The sequence below is a fragment of the Manacus candei genome, unplaced genomic scaffold (assembly GCF_025592945.1).
Source record: "Manacus candei isolate 608988 ecotype Guabito, Panama unplaced genomic scaffold, ASM2559294v1 h1tg000050l, whole genome shotgun sequence".
Classification (NCBI taxonomy): Eukaryota; Metazoa; Chordata; class Aves; order Passeriformes; family Pipridae; genus Manacus; species Manacus candei.
In genome coordinates, this window is record NW_026138098.1 from 13,170,353 (window position 1) to 13,190,406 (window position 20,054).

The following is a 20,054-nucleotide window of genomic DNA, read 5'->3' on the forward strand; positions in this document are numbered from 1 at the left end:
AGCAGAAACTCAGAAATGTCAAGTTTGGTATCATAAAGCCCTGTTGACTCTCAAAGATAATTTGTAATGCATCCAGATGGGGAGCACTTCCCACCAGGAGAATATTCACAGACTGCTGAATTCAGCAAACAGATGCAACTATTTCTTTTTCCGAGGGTGCAATCTGGTCCCAGCGGTGAGAATTAACCCCACAGACAAATATTAGCCTTAATTTTGGTTTAACAGCCGGGATCAGCTACCATAAGTTTCAAAATTGTTCTCTTGAAATGCACAACTGAACCAGGGAGGAACAGGGGAGAGCACAAGTCCCCGACAGTGCTTATTTAAATAATCTTGCTGACAGATCTGTTCTTTTCTCAAAATTTCCAGTCTGCACAACAGATCACAATATGAAATCAGGTACTGTCACTGGGCTCTGGTAAATGGGAACATAAGGACTAAACACTCCCTTTCCATATGAATAAATACTCCAATTCAAACTGCACCACTCTCATTGATCATACTGTCACCAAAATCCTGCGGGCAGCATTACAGCCTAATACTGAGCAGCACCCATCATTACTCACTTCACAAGCAGATATAGATTTTCAGCTTTCATTTACTGATGAACATGTTCCTAGATTCTAAAGGAGATTTGGCATCTCTGCCTAGGAATTACTGACAATATTTTCAGTGTCTCTGAGACATTTAGGGAACCAACTTCCCTTTAATTTTAAGACTGCAAGCAAAGGAGAAGCTAGTACATTAATAGGGTAATTTTTGCAGTGTTTTAATGATGACTGTTGAAAACTTACAACTCCCTTCCAGTCTGAATTTGCTGAGTTGCAAGTCCATGTCAGTGGAGCTTGTTAGATGTTTTTCTGTTTGATCCGAAAGGCAAAGTAAATACTTATGAATTGTAGTTCCATCATTCATCCTTCTTCTGCACAAATGGAACATGGCCCTAGTTACAGCCTTACTAGTAGTTAAGGCCAATTGCCAAGGCTTTTGCTATTATATAATTCTTACAGTCCTTTTCTTCACCATCTCTATCTTTGCAGTAGTCAAAAACATTTAAGATGGAATCTACACTCATTTTAGGAAGGAATTGGATAGCAAGAGCTGGGTTTACAATGCTTCTGTCTACTCCCAGAGTGCACTTCTAGCTAAAAGAGGACACAGACAATAAAACAATGATTATGCCAGAGAATTTGATAATCTGACATAACCCAAAATACAATCCCTGCCTTACACTTATATGGCTTCACTGTTCTGCTCCACTGCACAGCGTGGAAAGCCGTGGCTGTAAGCCAGCAAACACCCAAGCGAAGTCAGATCTGGGTGCTGCTTGTAACCAAGGGCAGCTAAGCCAGTTTGTGGTTGTTCTGTGGCCACTGTGTACTGGCTTGGTTCCCCCCCAAAATCATCTTCAATCACACAGAGATTATTTACTCCTAAGGAGAAAGAGTGATTCTTGACAATGAATCCGGAGAGGCCAGATGAAGAGAGCTGGGAAAGTGAAGGTGAATACCAGAAACTGAAGGTGCTGCTTCATGGCTGGGAAATTGGCTGCAAGAAACCTGCTTAGCCATTAACTGCTGAGGACTCTGGTTGAGACCAAGCCAGGGAGGGATCAGTTCTCTTGAAGCTCCTCACTCACCTATGCTGTCACTTCATTGTTGTTTCTGACATTGACCTCAAATGTTTTCTGTAATGCCCCTCAGAGTCACTACAGCATGTTATTTTGCAGAGATGAACTGCCATCTACTAAACAAAAGTGAAAATGTAATGAGGTTTAAAGACAAGAAATAGCTCCAAGGGATATGCTCCACTTACAGAGAAGGCAAGGGAAGAGGCGAGGTGGTGAAGGAGGGGACCTACCCATGAGAAGTCTTGATGAAGGGACAGGGATTAGTTTACAACAGCACATTTAGCGCTGTGTGTAGTACCAAAGTCAAGACACCAAATTTCCCAGGAGATTTAACACAGGACAGTTCAGAGGCATTCAGAGCTCTCAGAAAAGGCCCATACCCAGAGTCCCGTTACTGCAGATAAACCTAAAGGAGCAGAGGGGTGGCTATCAGGGTGCCACAGGATCCTATCATCCCACACATTGTGATTCTAGCTATTTTCTTCAGAAAGGCAGGAGTGATTAGGTAGAGACAGGATTTTACCAAAGGCAGCATGAGAAGATGATTATCCTCTGCAGAACACAAGGCACTGCAGGTAATTACTTACTGCCTGTGGGACCACAAGGATTTAGCTAGGGACAGAGAGTATGGAAAATTGCAATGTACCTTAAATGACCATTTCTGCTGAATCCATGATTGTTAGTATTAAGTAAAGTTATAAATTGCAGTCCATAATCTTGTCTTTCAAAGGTATTTTGTGGTCTGAGAGGACTGAGAGGGCAGAGTCTGTTTTGTCATGAACTATCTGTCTCTGATGATGGCATGTTTTTGTCCTTAACTGTTTACAAGAGTTTGGCAGAGGGTGAATGGTGATGATGGTGGTGCAGCTGGAATGGTTGGTTGGTTTTACCATACAGTTTCTATAAGATTACCTGCTGCTTTGGATGAAGCTTTTTGCTCTCTTGAAATTGCCTCTTCTAAAATGCATTAATTACTCCTCATGATTATGTACCTGGTGACAGCAAGTACAAACATGACAGCTCAGCAATGCAGCAATAAACCTGCAGACACCTCTTCTTCCAATCTTCCCTCTGATTAGGCATTAGAGCTCAAGCTCTAAAGTTTTTAGGCTAAGAGATAAGCTCCAAAGTCAGAATGTGTGAGAGAGAAGAAAGAAGAGTTGAGCAGAGAAAACTCTACCTTCGAGTCTGAACATCCTGAAATTTCTAGGATTTGTTCATTACCCATTTATAATGGCCAAGCACAGATGAAATCTGCCACAGGGATCATCCACAAGTCACTTGTCATCACAGAGAATGTCTGCTGCTGGTGAAAGGAAGAGACCCCCCCTGAGAAGGTTAAGGCAGGCTGGTATTTTCCTGTGAGACAGTCAGAATTGCCAGTCAGATAACTTCATTTACGTTCACAGCATTCTGGAGACACCCAACACCATATAAATATAAATATACACAGAGAAGAAGATTAATGATATGAGAAGGTGGGTTATAAACACAGATAAAGTCAAGAGCAGATGACAAGCCAATCTTGTGAAACAGGACTTAATTTTGCTGGAAGATGAATTGCAGCTACTGTGAAGCATCAAGTTTTAAATGCTTCAAAGATGTGTATTTTAGGTCAGTTGGCCCTGGCATCAGTAGGAAAATGAAATGGTATTTTTATATCAGAGCATGGATTTTACTTAGGATTGGAGGTCACCTATTACTCTGCAGAGAAACTGATGACCAGACAGTAGTGTGTGTGTGTGTGTGTGTGTGTGTGTACATATACATGGGTAACAGGCTCTCACAACTTCCATAAAATTTAACATGCTTGGAAAAGCTCCTTTCTAGCAGGTAAGGAGAAGAACTAGGAGAGAAAATGTTAATATTTGCCTAGATTATTAAAATCTCCTCTTCACAGTTTCTAAACAATCCTGTTATCACTGCTCTTGAGTTAACTGCCTAAAAAGACAGCCGTTCTGCAGCTGAGGCACTCTGCACCACAGCAGTCTGTAAAACAAGATAGATTTTTATCTGGAAGAAAAGGCTTTTGGAAAAGCAGCAGCAGCCAGGGGTAGAGAGATGTCAGAGCCACTCAGCCCTTCCCGCGTGGGCTCCATCCCGGGTGACAGCGGCCGCGGCGGCTGCAGCTGCCGCCCGTGCAGGGCTGTGTCTGCTTGGATGAGGGGCGGCTGAGGCTTCATCTCTGTGACTGCAATGCTGGGAGCCAGGATGGTTGGCAAAGGGGGCTGTCAAACGATGTGACTGCAGGCTTCTGATGAGAAAGAGATGCTGTTTGGGGGGGATTTTGCAGAGAAATGCCACAATGAGCTGGGTTTTCTTCGACTCACTCTGGGGCAAACTTGCCTCAGATTAGCACTGATGCCTGAAAGAAACCTGAGATAAACCCAAATCCAAACCCTGACCAGTTTTAATACTGATATATGTGGTGGTTTACACATCTGCAAAGCAGACCTCATGCCTCTCTGCATGCACATCTGTCAGAGGGAGGGGTTTTTAACCATCACTGTACGTGAGAATAAATAACTACATAAGGCACTCAAAGAGTAAATCTCCCACTTCACAGCACCAAGGAATTAATCACAAGATTAATTTTAACCCCTGTAGAGAGAGATTATGTTTTCTCATAACAAGAAAACATCTGTAGTGTTTTGGTTATGATGATTTCATGCATACCTGACTTTTCTTGGGAAACTCTGCTTCATGGATTCCATTCTGATTTTTGTGTTCTTTTTGACCTTTGCAAATCTTTCTCAAGGTCCACAAAAAAATCTCCACAGTAACTAGTTTATTTGATGCCTATGTCTGTATTTCCAGCTATACCTGGAAGTAGATCTCAAGGAAGTTCAGACTGGACATTAGGAAAAGGTTCTTTACTGAGAGGGTTGTCAGTCACTGGAACTGACACCTTAGAGAAGTGGTCATGGCACCAAGCCTCCCAGAGTTCAAGGAGCATCAAGATAATGCTCTTAGACACATGGTTTAGTTTTAGGTAGTCCTGTGAGGAGCAGGGACCTCCACTCCACAACCCTTATGAGTCCCTTCTATGATTCTATGGTTTTCAGCAGACAGGAGCAGACCCTGACCACCACCCATCTCTGCCAGTGGGATTAGTTCACTCTCAGTTACCTCTGCAGTTTATTTGCAGCATATAAGAAAGACTCAACATTGCTCTAACACATTTTCAGCCCAGAAAATGCCTGATGTCTACTAAAAGTTCATAAAGATCTGTAGTAGAGATATATGAGATGAGCCCAAGCATTCCAAGTGACACCTATGCATGTGCTCCAACCTCCAGCATCACATCGATGCAGTGGGAGTTCTGACAACTGAGCACACCACGGCAGTGCTGATCCTCCTGGCACCACTTCCAGGGATGCTCAGCACTCCCAGAAAATCTCCCTCTTGCCTCTGAGTACGATGGGACGGACAGGCGGACCGACGGAAGGCGGCGGGCGTATTGAAGGCAGCGCCCGGAGGAGCCGCAGCACCGCTCGGTGGTGACGGGTCCCTCTGCAAGTTAAGCATAAGGACACCAGCTCGCTCTTCTTAAACGCGCTGCTTAGCACCGCTGCATCAGTTTGTGAGGCACCAAGAAAAGCTGTTTTCACACCGTTTCGAGGCTTTTGCTCTGCTTCCTTCCCCCCGTTCTAGTTCCTCCAGGTGGAAAGTCCTCGCTGCCCCAGTTTTAAAGCCCCTGCACTGGAGTATACAGCAGTAATACTGGGATGCTGCTTCTTCATAACCCTATGCCTGACTGGAAGATGCAGTCAGCTGTGCTTAATACCTCGAGTGAAAAAAAAATTACTGAGGGAAAAAAAGGAAATTTCCCAATAAATTTCCCTTTCTATCTTTACAACTTTTTTGCATTCTCGACATGTAAGTTAGAGAAACATAGGATCACTCCTCACAAAAGATCTGACATTAATAAATTTGTAATCAGTTTGTCTCTAGGGAACGCATACATCATTGTTTGTGCATCCCAGTACCAAATTCAACCATGATCACAGTCAGTGCAGGTAGATTCATGTTATAACAATGTATCTGTAGCTATGGGAGTGTTCTAAGAAGTCTGTGCTGTGGATTACATCTTGAAAATTCAAGAGTCCTTATCCAGTACCCCAAGTGGTTGCTGCCTGAATTGCTGGCAAGAGTTAACAGAAAGTTGACTTCATATATGACGTATGTTCTTGACTGTCAACATGGAAAAAGCTTGTAATGAGATATGAAGACATAATCAGCAGGTTATTTTATAAAGCCATATTCCCTATGGTTGTGTTAAACCAGGTTTTTATTATGCTACAGTCATTTCAACAAAACAGCCAGAAGAGTGACAGTAAACTAACCTGTGCTTGGGATTTGAGCCCTGGCAGCCAGCACCTACAAGTCAAGTGCTAGTGCACCTACTAACCAGAGGCATCTCTGCACAGCGACAAAAAATAGGTAGTGGAATCAGTTTTTTGATGTGACTTACCTGAGGGGTTTGGTGAACTAACACCACAGCACAGACAAACATTTTGAGTTAAAAGCCGTGAATCCAGTTATTGAAGGATATGGTCTGCTTCCTCGAGTACTCACACTGGACAAGGACTGTGTTAGTCCCAAATCCCAATGGCTGCAGAGACCCAGGGTCATGGCACTGAGATGTGTTTCATCATTTAACTTCCATTTCCTTTTAAACACCTAAACAGTCTCTGTGACATCTCTGCAAACTGAAAACAAACTGATCTCTCAAGAAAAGTTTATCTGTGGTTTTCGGCCTTTAAACTGTGAATTCACCAGGGCTGAAACTTCATTTTAAGAGTCTGAGAAAACAAAACAAACCCAGAACAAACAAAAAAAAAACCTCACTAAAATAAAACAAACGAAATACACAAGAAAAGTTAGTTAAATTTCAGCAATCTTAAATCTGCTTTTGGTGCCTGCACTTCTGTTGGTAGATATGTGAGCATTAGCAAATCAAAAAAAGCTGAAAAATCACTGAGCTGGGATATTAATGGATTAGGATTTCTTAATTCACTCTCAAGGTGAGAAGAGACTCCATCTCAAATGATGTCACTGTAGCATCAGCTCCAAGCCAAGCAGATAAATGGCCTTGCAAAAAGCTATCTCAGTCAGAAATGGTGTGAATTATGTCAAGGTTGGGCTAATGCAGAGATCAGAAAATGAGGCTTCTACATAAGCCAGAAAGCAAAGTGCTAATGGCCAGGAGTGCAGTATATAACGAGTTCTTAAGAAGAACAACAATAAGTAAGCCATATATTTTCTCACCAGCAGTCAGCTGCATGTTGATGCTTTAATGAAGTTACAAGGCAGAACACAGGAGTATCTAACCTCCAGAGAACATCATTAGTGGAGACAAACTACATTTCACAATGCTGCCATTATTTTTGCTAGCATCTCATTAATCATTTAATGGTCATTACTCATTATTTGCTTAGCCTGGGTAGAGTACACAGCTGTGGAAAAGTACTCATATTCACAGAATCATGGATTCAGGTGGTCCCTGCCCCCCAGAGCCAAGAGAGCTGTAATTTTTCTCTGCTGCCAGTGACCATCAGGAGTTTGCATGGAAGGAAATACTGCATACAGTATATTTCCTTCTTCACAAGCAGTTGAAACAGAAGTTAACTTCTGCTGTGATCACTGAAGATGCTGAAAGATTTCCAGGCAGTGAGGGGTAAAATCCTCTGACAGGTTTGGAGATGAAGGCAGTGATATTGCACCACTGCCCTCACATACCAATGGAGGACTGAAATTGTCTGAAAAGGTCATAGAAAATAAAGCTTAGTTTCAACCTCGTAGTCAAATACAGGCAAGCTCTCAAGGTGTCTACCCATGTGCCCAGGGATTAGAAACAGGCTCACCTGAATGACAGAGGAACAAGGTACTTGTCTGCAGGCACTGCTGCTGGTAAAGGCCATTTACAGTGTTAATGGCCTTCACTCAAACACAGATTACATATTTCCTCTAAACCTTGAAAAAGCATTAACCCTTGTCCTCTCAATAAACACAGCCAGGTGGAAGGAGTTATCCAGTTTACCAGCTGAGAGATGCCAAAACCAGAGACTGGAACACAGTCCTCCCATGGTGACCTGGGAAAGCGTAGGTGCTCTCACGGGATGTGGCATTTCAGCAGTAACTTACACATCCTCCCAGCACCTGGACCGTGCAGATCCACACTTAACTCCATAAAGGGAAACTGAGGCAAGGAATACACATTGCTCAGTACCTGCTCTTTGTGGCCATGCAGTGTTAGCTTTAACCAAACACCATGTGGAGATGGCATCTCTGTGTGGCATTTAATGACCCAAGACATTAGAAAGGAAGAGACATTCAGAACTAAACCAATTTCATAGCCATCTGCTACAGTGAATATGCTGGGCTAGTTCTGCATCCTGGTTTATCCCAGGGTAACTCCACAGCCAGCAGCAGAGGCACAAAAAGGAGCAGAGTCAATGAGTTGTATTTATCTGTAAAATGAGCTTTTGAGAGGAAAAGATGAACTGCCTTCGGGATATTTAAAATGGACAGAAGATGATGATCCAGTACTATGGAACAAAAGAGCCAACTGCTCTGATTGCACTGTGCCCTCTGATGGGGAGCAAGAAGTGCCCCAGTGCAAGGGGCTCAGACACATAAGTGTGGTACAAATTCACAGTACCTATAGGATGTGTCCCAAAGTCCCATTCCAGGCTTTGGAAATGATTCTTAAAGCCTTCTGACTGAAGGGTTGGTCCTTTCAACCTATTTTCATAGGGAAATCAGAGCTCACAGTGATGTGGTGTGGTCAGGGCCAGGCTGTGCTCCCTGCCTTCCCCCTGCCCCACTCAGAGTTGGGGACTTGAGTCACCAAAGAGAAACGAGGCAGCAGCAGTAACACAGATAAGCACTTTTGACTTACCTGATTTCTCCTGGTTGATGAATCACTCAACAGCCCTCATTCAGCAGAGAGAGCAGCTCACAGGCATCCACCAATGGCTCTCCACTGAGAGTTACCACCTCCAGGAGGGAGGGACCCAGCACTACTGGAGGCTGTCACTGGCTAGCACGTGGGACAGCCCTGAAAATGAAAAACAAAGTGGAAAAAAAAGCTGCTGGAGGCTGTATCCATCACCTCACATAGAAATGCTACCAACCACTCCAGAAGGCAAGCACTGGGCGAGAGACAGACCTGTGAAAACCGTGTGCCAGTGGGGAAGCCCCAGCACAGGGTTTATCCGTCTGCCACAGCAGATCTCTTCCATCCTCATCCTCCTGCCCTGGCTGACTGAGGGCTGAGCTGCGTCCCCTGCCCTGTGGCAGCAGAAGGAGAGGCAAAGGGAGACAGGCTATTCTGGGCAGCCCAGGGATTTTCCAGTAGGAGCACCCCCTGCCAAAATAACATGATGGACCGTTTCCGGATGATCTTCCAGTACTTCCAGTCCAACTCGGAGTCTGTAATGAATGGGATCTGTGGGCTGTTAGCCCTGGCTAGTGTGAAGATGTATACTTGCTTTGAATTCAGCTGCCCCTGCCTGCCCCGGTACAACATGGCATACGGCTTGGGGATCATGTTCATACCCCCCATCATCCTCTTCCTATGCGGCCTCATCCTCAACAGACAGTCCCTGGTGATGCTGGATGAGTGGAGGAGACCACAGGGGCACAGAAAGAAGGACCTAGCTGTCATCAGGTGGGGTTTGCAGTGGGAGTGGCATCCCTCTTTTCACCTCCTGCTTAGTTGTCTCTCTCCATAGCTTTGATCCTCCTGGTAATTAACTTTCTCGTAAGCTCATCTCCTGAGACCTTTCTCCATGAGCCTGGAGGGGCAGAGGCTTGGCAAATGCATTTACTCCAGCAGAAATGAAGGCAGTCTATCCCATCCCAGCAAAGGAGAGCAGGAGTACCTCAACACCTGGATTTGTGACATCACCCTGGGAAACTGTGTTGCTGCTTGCCTTCTCATGCACTCACAGGATGTCTCCTGGGGCTTCCTGGGGCTTCCATGTGCAAAAAGATGAGGCATTTCTATTTAAATGTGCAGAAGGTGTGTCATTTTCTTATCGTTAGGCTTGTGGTTTCCCTCCCTTCAGTTGAGTTTTTACTGACTTACACTGGTGGAAAGGAGAGGAGAATCGCATTCCATTTGTTATATACAAAGTTTTGTGGAGAACACAGGTTGGTTCAGTGTGTAGCAAGAAAGGCTACAGAGAAAAGGAATTTTCCAGGTAGAAACTGAACTGATGAGAAAAGAAAGTGTGAATGTGGAAGACAAGGGAGAGCTGATAAGGATCTGTGCATGGGAGACATGAGTGTACAGTCAAGGCAAGCACGTAATGAGGAGACCATACACTGATTGAATGCAGGCAGCACACAGAGCACTGCCACGTGCTGATGCAGGTTTCACTGGGAGGCAGCACCAACAAAGACATCCCAGAGCACAAGAAGCATCAACTGGGACAATGCTGGGGAGAGTCGTGGGAGTCAGTTCCCTGGCTCCGAGAGGGCTGCTTAGCATGGAACAGCCTGCATTCATCAAGGCTCTGGATGAGGAGAAAGCTTCCAGCATTTCCCCACTCACCTCTCTCTCTCTTGCCCCAGGTACATGTGTTCCTCCATCGTGCAGCGAGCCATGGTTGCCCCTGTTGTCTGGATCATAGTCACCCTTCTGGATGGCAAATGCCTGATCTGTGCTTTCAGTGGCTCCATGGATCCCGAGAAGTTTGTGGGCTTTGCCAATGTCACCCCAGTGCAGGTGGAGCAGCTGCTGGCCAAAGTGCCCTGCAAGGACGACGAACTCATGAGGAACAACACGTCCCACAAGGCAGTGTCCAGGTACCTGCGCTGCTGGTCCCAGGTAGGTCACTGCTGGCAGAGCCCCTCATGTCAGTGAGGTGCCCAGGCCTGTGGCATCTGCTTCTGCTCTTCCTTCATTTGTCTCCACTTCACCATGGTCAGGCTGGGAGCAAGGCTGTTATGTGCTTCTTTATGCCTTAAAGTACTGCTACCCTCAGCGATAATCTCAAGTCACTCAGGCAGGGAAAAGGAAGGAAACAACATATGGTTTAACTGACAGAACTTTCTTTCTAGAAGAACCAGCAGCTTCTAAACCCCAATAACAAAAAGCAGGATGTAAGGAATGTAGATGTCTCCAAAGGCACTGTCCGATGTCAGAAGTTCTTTCTAACTTCTAACCTTGCAGACGGGACCTGCTGTTTTAAGGACAGTGCAAGCATAGACAGATGAAAACAGCTTGCTCAGGAATGATAGAACAGGACATGATGGGGAGTGGAGCCCTGACTGGATTCTGTTCTTGGTACAGGAGTGCCATGTCAGGGATGGGGACTGGTGGGAGGTCATTGAAAACAAGCTCTTTCCTCTTACCAGAGGGAGCTGCATGTAGTCTGGGCTGTCTTCACCCTGCTGTGAGGACTCCTGGGCCCTGGAGCCAGTGTAGGTAGCAGATGAGCATCTCACTGGAGAACGAAAAGAGTCCCCTTTCCCTGGGGCACTCCCATGCTCAAAGCAAATGCCTATCTGCTCCAGGCTAACTTTGCAAACACTTATCCTTACTGAGCGACTGATGGACAGATAAATATCCTATATTTTCTGGAATGAGATTACACCAACCCTCTGAGTGCAGATGGGGGTGCTGGACTTCAGGGGCAGATCAAAGACAGGAGTTCAGATATGCCACATCTCCCCTCCAGCCACACGAACTCCTGTCTTGCTGATACAGGCAAACAGCTTGTGCCTGTCCTTGTGTGTGTCTTGCTCACAGCTTATTTCTTATCATCCAGGCACTTGGCTGGAGCATTTTGTTGATCCTTATCGTAGCAGCTTTCCTTGCCCGCTGGCTCAGACCTTGCTTCAACCAGGCCAGCCTCCTGCAGGCACGTCACTGGAGCAACTACATCGACATCGAGCAAAAGATATTTGAGGAAACCTGCTGTGAACACAGCCGTCTCTTTGCTCACAAATGCATCCTCCACTTCTTTGAAAGCATGCGGCAAGAGATCAAACTGCACAACTTCAGCTTGCCTAGGGAGGGAGAGAGGGATGAAGGAGAGGAAGATCTTCTCCAGGGCATCACAGATCAGGACCAGGTGAACAAACTTCTGAAAACATGGTACTATGACAAGCCTCCCCTGGATGTCAGTCAGGCAACCCAGAGACATCCTCTGGGGCGAGAGAGATCCCCTCTGCCCTGGGCAGACAGCCCCAGAACCTGCTCCAAGTTCCCCCAGCACACCAATGTGTAAAGGGGGCTTTGTCCCGCAGACACTGAAGGAGTCCTGCCAAGTCTCTGCTCAAAGCAAGGACCAGTGGGCAGATGATAGTGGTGATCACACCTTCCTCCAAAACCCCAACTCCAAAGGCTCTGCTTCAGGGCATGCCTGGCAAAACCTCCAAAATAAACGAACTCTGAGGATCCAAAGGTCCAGGACTCAGTCACTGTTAATGACATTTCTCAGCCAAGGGATCTGTGTGGCACTTTTGCCATATTAAAGAGTTTGAAGGTCCTTACAGCTGTAATAAAACCATTCTGGCTTTAGGAAGGATTTAATCAAGGGAGCAACATCTGGCTGTGTACACAAACCAGCTGGAGTGGCAGCCTCACAGAGGTGTGAGGAGCTCCTGCCCATTCCAGTGAAACCTGGCTCAGAGGGTTAGCAGTGCTGACTCAGAAATTATTTAATTGGCAATTCTTTTAGTACCACACCAACACGTTTACTCAAAAAGGCAAAACCACCTCCAACATCTTCCCATTTGCTGAAAGCTCTGGCTGCCCCCCAACCCAGCTGCCAAACTGTTCTGCCTCCCTCTAACAACCCGTCAATACTTCCATGCATTTTAAAAATAAAATATGGCAACACACTGAAATTCGTGGAGCAGCATAACTTGAATTGAAGATACCCCTGAATAAGAATAGGTTGGATTGGGTTGGATTTGCGGAAGGAAAAGGAGATGGAGGCTTTGCTTAACACATACAGAGGCACGGGACTGTGCTGGGGTTCAGGAACCTGCTCTAAGCACTGATGCTGAGCCACAGAAAGGACACACTGACTCTGCCTGAGAAGTCTGAACAAAGATTTTAAACACTCTCCTGCTACAATTGAATACAAACCAATCTATCCAAAGGATCATCCTTGCAACACCTATTTGGGCATTTCCATCCATAGTTAAAAACTGATTGTAACCTTATCTCTGAGCCTCTAATGCTGGTTGTTTTCTTACCTTCCTTTTCCAGCCCCTTTTGTACATGGGGCCAACTGTGGTGCCAGTGTGACTGATATTTCTGTCTAGTGTTGCTGCTTGGATTCATTAAAGCCTTTACTGCAAACTAACCCAGTCCAGACACATCTATTCCTCCAGGCTGAGCCTCACACTGATGTTCACTTTGTCTGTGGGAGCGAGGGGTGTAAGGTGGAGGGGCTATTAGGAGGGGGGTGAAGAATAAATGTCTTCTTGGGCATACATGGATAGATGGGGCAAGCAGGGCTTCCAGGTGGAAAGAAGAGGGTGGGAAAGAGGCAAAGACACTTTGGGACTAAATCCAAATTGAGGGATCAAGATGAAAACATATATATTAATGTCCCAAATTAACTTGTGAAGCTATTGGCAGGTGGGTCGTCTTCTCCCCAGGATGGTTGTATGCATGGGTCAGAGAAGGAGGAGGTACTTGGCAAAGCACTGGGAGGACAAATAATTCCATGGCCCACCTGTGGGCAGCTGCATCCCTCTGCCATCCAAGACCCAGTCAGGAGCTGCAGGGCACAGAGAGATGGGCTGCAGAGCTTTTCTTATTTGCATAGCAAAATCAGCTCTGGCTGAATCCTTGAGCTCTCTTGGATGTGCTCAGAGAGTGCACAAAGCCAGCTGTGGCCTATACTGGCTGGGAATAAAAGAGTGGTCTTCCCATCAGGAGCTCTTTAGATCCAGGGAGCTTCCAAGTTCTTGTTTAAAATCAGCATTGCATTTTGAATTTTGTCTCTGGTTTACTTTTATCAGACACAATATCACAAATCTGAGGCCGTGACTCAGTTCGGACTCACCACTCCATACTAGTCAAATTGACTATTTTCCTAATCTGCTCAGAGCAGAGGTCTGCAGCTCCCTTTGCATGCTGCTTTCCATGTTCTCAAGTTTGAAGTCATCCCAGGGTGGCCACAAAATATGAAATGCAAAAAAGGGGAAGAGGAACAGATCTGTTATCTGTACCAGGATTGAGAAAACAGGAGGATTTAGGGGTGCTGCTGTAGATTTTGCAGGTCTACAAAGGCTCATATGCTTCTGGGAGGATCAGTCTGGTCATGGAATAGCTCCAGTTGGATGGGGCCATGGGTGTTCATTCCTCACAGCCTCCTGTGTTTCCTTCTGAAGCCAAAGAACTCTCCTCCACTGTGGAAAGTGGATCTGGCACTCCACGGCAGGACAAGAGGCAACAGGCACAAACCCCAAATACAGGAAATTCCATTTAAATAGAGGAAAACATTTATTTTGAGGGTGATGGAACAGGCTGCCCATAGAGACTGGGGCACCATCATCCATAGAAACATTCACAACTCAATGAGATGTGATCCTGAATGTGCTTTGTGCAGTGGGAGTGGACCAGACAATCTCCTGAGGTCCCTTCCCACAAGCCACACAAAGAGTGTGTGCCCTCCTGTGGAAGTTGGGGCAGAGAGGGCTGTTCACAAACTTTAGCAGCTCTGTCTCTCTGGGCTGTTCTGGTGCCTGACCTACAGATATGTCTGACGCCCTCAGGGATCCTCATCTGCCAAGAGCCTGTGAAACAGCGGGGCTGACTGCAAAGGCATTTCCCCAGTCACTTTCCAAACTCTCCTGAGGGCAATTGTTACTGCTTTCATGCCCCTCCTCTCCATATCCCACACTGACTGGGACATGCAAAGCCCTCCTCAACTTCACAGCTTGGACTCTGTCTTGGCATCCAGGTGCAGGACCCCAAGGGAGGAAGGACTTGGGCATGTACCCTCTCTTCCAGGACCTGGTTTCCAAAGCACAAGCAGGTTAGGGTTGTGGAAGGAAGCATCAGCTCTGACTCCTCTTGCAAATCAGTTGGAGTGAACTTGCTGTTGGGAAGCTCATGGAAACAAAGTCCTCCCTAACAAGGCAACGTGGAAAGAGAGACCCAGGTATTGGCTTCTATGGGCTCTTTATTGATTCCCACTGACCTATTGCTGGCTTCAGTGAAAACTGCTAGTGCTGCACACCAAGCAGACTCAGACCCTTCATTCATATTTAATGAAAGGCAGAGTCTTCCTGGAGATCAAAAAGCTCTCTGCTTTTTACAAGGTTGATTCACACATGCTTTGATGGGAACTGCCCTTCAAAAAGCCACTCACCAGGTGAATAGGGAAGCCAGCCTGAGCTCTTAGCTAGCAATACAATAAGCCTCATCTGTATTCATGCAGCAAAATCTCTTCCCATTTGATGAGATCATGCAATTAACCTCTGCACAGCAGGCAAAGCTAAGACTGCTCAGGTATTACCCACGTGCTTTGTGCTCACCTCTGTGGTGTGTTGTGAGGTGAATTCAGCTTCATCAGCTGAGCCCCAGGGCTGTTGTGGGGGAGACATCAGAAACTTCAGCGCTGACTAATGGTCAAAACACCTGGTTTGGCTTCCCACCTCTGTACTGACAAACTGCAAAACTTTGGGGAAAACTTCTCCCGTGTGCCACCCACCTTTGTACAGCTTGCCTTCCTTGGTGACACACCCCACAGCCACCAATGCAGCCATGCTAGTGTCCAGTCAGATGTATCTTGATACTCATGTCAACAGCACAGTTGGTGCCTGGACTGCCTGCAACTATCTGGTTTATGGCCACTCGCAGTCCCTGTAATCCCCCATCTTTTGGCCAGCTTTAGGGAGCAATCTAGTACACCAAGGCTGCTTTGTGAACTGGAAATAGAGATGCAGGAGAACACTACCAACACCATCCATTTCTTTTGGATTTGTCCTGTAGGAGATAAGCCTGGCCTAACTACAAGCAATCACATGTCATTAGTGTTTGCCTCAGTTCTGGCAAGCTGGGGAGGAGTCTGTCTGGTCAGATCTATGTTGGCAAGTGTGCCCCCGGGTCTGCAGAGTTGACAGCAACAAGTTTTCACTGCACTATGCACTGGCGGCATGGGAAACACGTCCTTAGACACCTTAGCCTTGGGCCAAGGCATATAGCCAAATCCCAGCCTCTCCTGCTGAATGGATGCACATTGCTGTCTCAGGTTGCCCTTGGTCTGCCCTTCCCAGAAGGATTCAAGTGATCTTTAGAGGAACAGGAGCTCCACTGCATCCTCAGCCTCCGGGTCTCCTGCTATCTGCTGACCTGATGGGCAGGAAGGGTTCTGCACAGTCCATGCCTACAGGTGATCTGGTACCTCTGGGAAACATAGAGGGAAACATTCCTTTGGGGAATAGCAGCTGCCCTTGGGCCAGAGCAGTCACTGGCAGGATTTGCACATCCTTGTTGTGTTCCCAGTTCCTGCACATCCAGGATTCATCAAGGGGTTGGGGTTATACCCACAAGAGGTAGCTGCAAGAAAATCATTCCACCTCCATCACTGCCATTCAGAGCAAAGTGCACTCAAGCCCTTCAGAAATGATCATTGAAAGTGGTTGAAAAGAAGAAATCTGAGGGAAAAACATGAATCTCAGAGCCCTACTGGGCAGGGAGCATCTCCTGAGAAGGCAAAGGTACCCAGGGCTCAGATGCTTTCAGCAGGATCCACCTGCAGCCCTCTCTCCTTTCTGTACCCTTTTTCTCCACTCCCAAAGCCAGGACAAGCACTATGTGACTCTGGGTGTTTCCAGACTATTTCAGCCAGGGTTTGAAGGATATTTTAGCAAGCCCTGAGGGCACAGGACTGTCAAAAACAGGGAGCTACAAGTGTCTGCCTGAAATGTGGATGTTTGCAAGGTGGAAAGGAGCCACTGACAGACCTCGGCAATACAGATAGAGAGCATCAGGAGCTTTACATCTCCTTCCTCTGCTTTCCCTTTTCCCTTCACTCTGCGGAACAAAACAGAAGAGGTATTTCCCAGTGAAGCAGGTACAGAAGAGGGGGCTGGAAAATCTGCAAGGTGCTTGCATTAGATGTTGCTGAGGCAATGCAGGCATGGAGGGAGGGGGGAAGTTCTAGCATCTCACTTTTCCATGTGTGTCAGCACTGCAGACGTGGAGTGTTCCTTTCAGTCCTGGGAGGAGCACCCACCTCCTGCATTTGCAAACAGGTTCACAGAGGCCAATCAACCAATTCTACATGTACCCAGGGCACAGAGTGCTTTGGAGAGGACACAGCCAGGGTAACACTTGCACCCTCCAGCCAAGGGGACTGGTAGCTGGGAGACTGCAGAAATGGGGATGTGGGGAAGAAAAAACTCAGGTTTTGCAAACCAGAAAAAAAACAGGTCCCATAGATCCAAAGAAGAGCAGGAGGAAACAAATTCTGAACTTTTGCAAGCAGCAAAATCATCAGAAAAAATTATTTTTAAGTATTAGGGCTGTAAGAGTGCATGAATGAAACAGTGAACTGCACAGAGACTTGGTGATGCCCATTTTTGAAGAGGAAATCTGAAAGAATGAAGTAAACTGAGGCCACAGATTGGACCTCAGTGGGAAGAGGAATCGAGGGAAGATGGACAAGTTTCGAATGATCTTTCAGTTCTTCCAGTCCAACCAGGAATCCTTCATGAACGGCATCTGTGGGATCATGGCCCTTGCCAGCACCCAGATGTACTCAGCCTTTGATTTCAACTGCCCCTGCCTGCCACACTACAACATGGCCTATGGGCTGGGCATCCTCCTGGTGCCCCCATTCATCCTGTTCCTGCTGGGCTTTGTGCTGAACAACAACATCTCCATGCTGGCAGAGGAGTGGAGGCGGCCGCAGGGCCAGCGAGGGAAGGACCCGGCTGTGCTGCGCTACATGTTCTGCTCCATGGCACAGCGGGCCATGATCGCCCCCGCCATCTGGGTCTCGGTGACACTGCTGGATGGCAAGTGCATCACCTGTGCCTTCTGCACCTCCGTGCCTGTGGAGACCCTGGGCAATGCCAGCCACCCCCTCCTCTCCCAAGGGGAGGTACAGCGGGTCCTTGCCCAAATCCCCTGCAAGGAGATCTACAATGGACAGGAGCTCATTGCCAATGAAGTGGCTGTCAGGTACCTGCGCTGCATCTCACAGGTAAGAGGCATTGTGGCAGTGCCCTCACTGGTGGTTTGGGGTTTGGCACTGCCAGCCTTAGTTTCCCTTGATGGAATCTCCTTGTTGAAATCAAACCGCAGAAGGAGAGACTGGTGATTTCGCAGGGGTACAAGGTGTTCAGACTCAGCTCTGCAGAGTTATGCCTCCAGTGTGGTGCAGAGGCTGTAGCTGTAGGTTGTCCTTATAATTTGGTACCCTCTCCTGCCTGGGCAGCCTGGGGCTGCAGGGCAGTGACACACAGCCAAACCATATCCAGGGATTTATTCAGAGCAAGTTCAGAAGGGTCTGATGTGGATGTTACTCAGTAGCTGGCAGGCTTTTCCATTGCCTGCAGTTACTCTTGCTTCTTATTATAACATGTGAAAGCAACAGGATGATAACCATCTATGCCACTTGCCTCTGCCACTTGCATGGGAATAGCCTGTGTGTGTTTATTAACCATCCCAGGGAACCACAAATGAAGATGTGCCACTAACTGCTTGTCCTGTGTTTAATTCCTCTCAAGCCCTCGGCTTCTGGTCGTGCTGGATGGTCTGACCTACCTGTCACTCATGTATTCCTGTTTAAAAGCAGCTCTTTTGCCTGATTTCTTTAGAGCAGACAGGGGTTGTTATCCCATTTAAGAGAAATGGAGCCACAGGGACTTCTCCAAAGACACAACGCAGATTTTCTTGGGTAGACCCCAATTACCAGCTGCTGGGAAACATTGGGAGCTACAAAACAAGAGGTCCCACCTAAACACCCCCATCTCAGGTGCTCTTTTAGGGGGATGCATTTACAGGGGGGTTCACCCTCACAAGCTCTGCCTGCACAGCCTGGCAGCAGCCTGAGCCAAGACTGATGGTGAACAAGACATACTGGTCCTGGCTGTGCCCTCATCTCACCCTTCCTGTCAGACCCCATTAACAGGGGAGCTGTCACTGCTGCTCGCTCACAGTAGATGTTACTGAGTCCAACAGCTTGGAAAAAGAGTTAGACAGCTGCATAAACACAGAGTATCTGGAACGATACTGCAAGTCAGAGGACACAGACTGTCCTAGACCCAAGTGAGGTGTGGTCGTATCGGAGGCAGGACCAAGGGCTGGACACAGGATTCAGCCTGGTGTTATTTATGGTCACTGCCTGCTGATGCTCTACGAGGTGAGAAGCAAGAGGTGCTGCCTATGTGGGTGCACTGAACAAAATTTCAGCATAGATGCACTGATGTGGTCTCCTCATCCAGCTTGCAGTGTAAACACAGCCAAATGTCAAACGGCCCAAAGGGGAGCCAGGTTTGTTCACAGCCCGGGGCTCCTGGTGGGAAGTGCCGGGCATGTGCTCTGCCTATCTCTGATGGGTCTGGTTCCCCCTCATCCCTGCAGGCCCTGGGCTGGTGCTTTGTGCTGCTGATGACCACGCTGGCTTTCTTGGTCAGATCCCTTCGGCCCTGCTTCAGCCAGGCCGCCTTCCTGAAGAGCAGATACTGGTCCCACTACATCGACATCGAGCGCAAGCTGTTCGACGAGACGTGTGCGGAGCATGCCAGGAGCTTTGCCAAGATCTGCATCCAGCAGTTCTTTGAGGGCATGAGCACGGACCTGGTGGCTGCTCGCTGTCACTTGCCCAGGAAAACCTCTGAGGATGCTGGGGAAGCTTCCAAGAAGCTCTTGGGCATCACTGACCGTGGTACCATGAACATGGCCCTGAAGAGCTGGCACAGATGCAAGCCCCCATTACACCTTCACCCACCTGCCCTCCCCAGTGGAAATGGCTGGGCAGGAGAAGGGCAGCCCCCCGTGCACCCCTCAACACCCCGAAGGGAGACAGCTGCCTACTACAGCTTGGTGTGAAGGGGTGCAGGGCTATGTAGAGGCAAATTGCACTTCTGGGAGATGGGCTGCAGAGGGGACAGACAGGGCATTCAAGCCAGGCAGAGGCAAGGGCTGGCACCACAGCAGCTGCAGGGAAACAGGCACCCAAAGCCTCAATGGTGCTGGTGCCATCCCATCTCCTCTCACATCCAATCCTACAAGCATTGGTAATTCAGGCAATGAGTTTTGTGCCAAGCAGGACAGCTATGCAAGGTCATGATGGATGAGCCCTGAGGATGCTGAAGGGTGCAGTGTGGTAGTCAGATGTGCCGTGTGTCCCACACCACCAAGCACCAGGTTGGTGTTGTGGTGGTTGCCAAGAGAGACACGACCAGATGTGCAAAACTTCCTCTCTATTATGAT

At 47.5% G+C, this 20,054-nt stretch overlaps 2 protein-coding genes across 2 annotated transcripts; both read left to right on the forward strand.

Moving 5' to 3' along the window:
- Positions 1–9,015: 9,015 nt before the first annotated feature.
- On the forward strand, positions 9,016–11,874 carry CALHM3 (calcium homeostasis modulator 3). Its single transcript, XM_051799577.1, has 3 exons — positions 9,016–9,305; positions 10,214–10,469; positions 11,413–11,874. The coding sequence occupies exons 1-3, from the start codon at positions 9,016–9,018 to the stop codon at positions 11,872–11,874; spliced, it is 1,008 nt and encodes a 335-aa protein (XP_051655537.1).
- Positions 11,875–17,271: 5,397 nt separating this feature from the next.
- Positions 17,272–19,670, forward strand: CALHM1 (calcium homeostasis modulator 1). Its single transcript, XM_051799579.1, has 2 exons — positions 17,272–17,820; positions 19,203–19,670. The coding sequence occupies exons 1-2, from the start codon at positions 17,272–17,274 to the stop codon at positions 19,668–19,670; spliced, it is 1,017 nt and encodes a 338-aa protein (XP_051655539.1).
- The last annotated feature ends 384 nt before the right edge of the window (positions 19,671–20,054 follow it).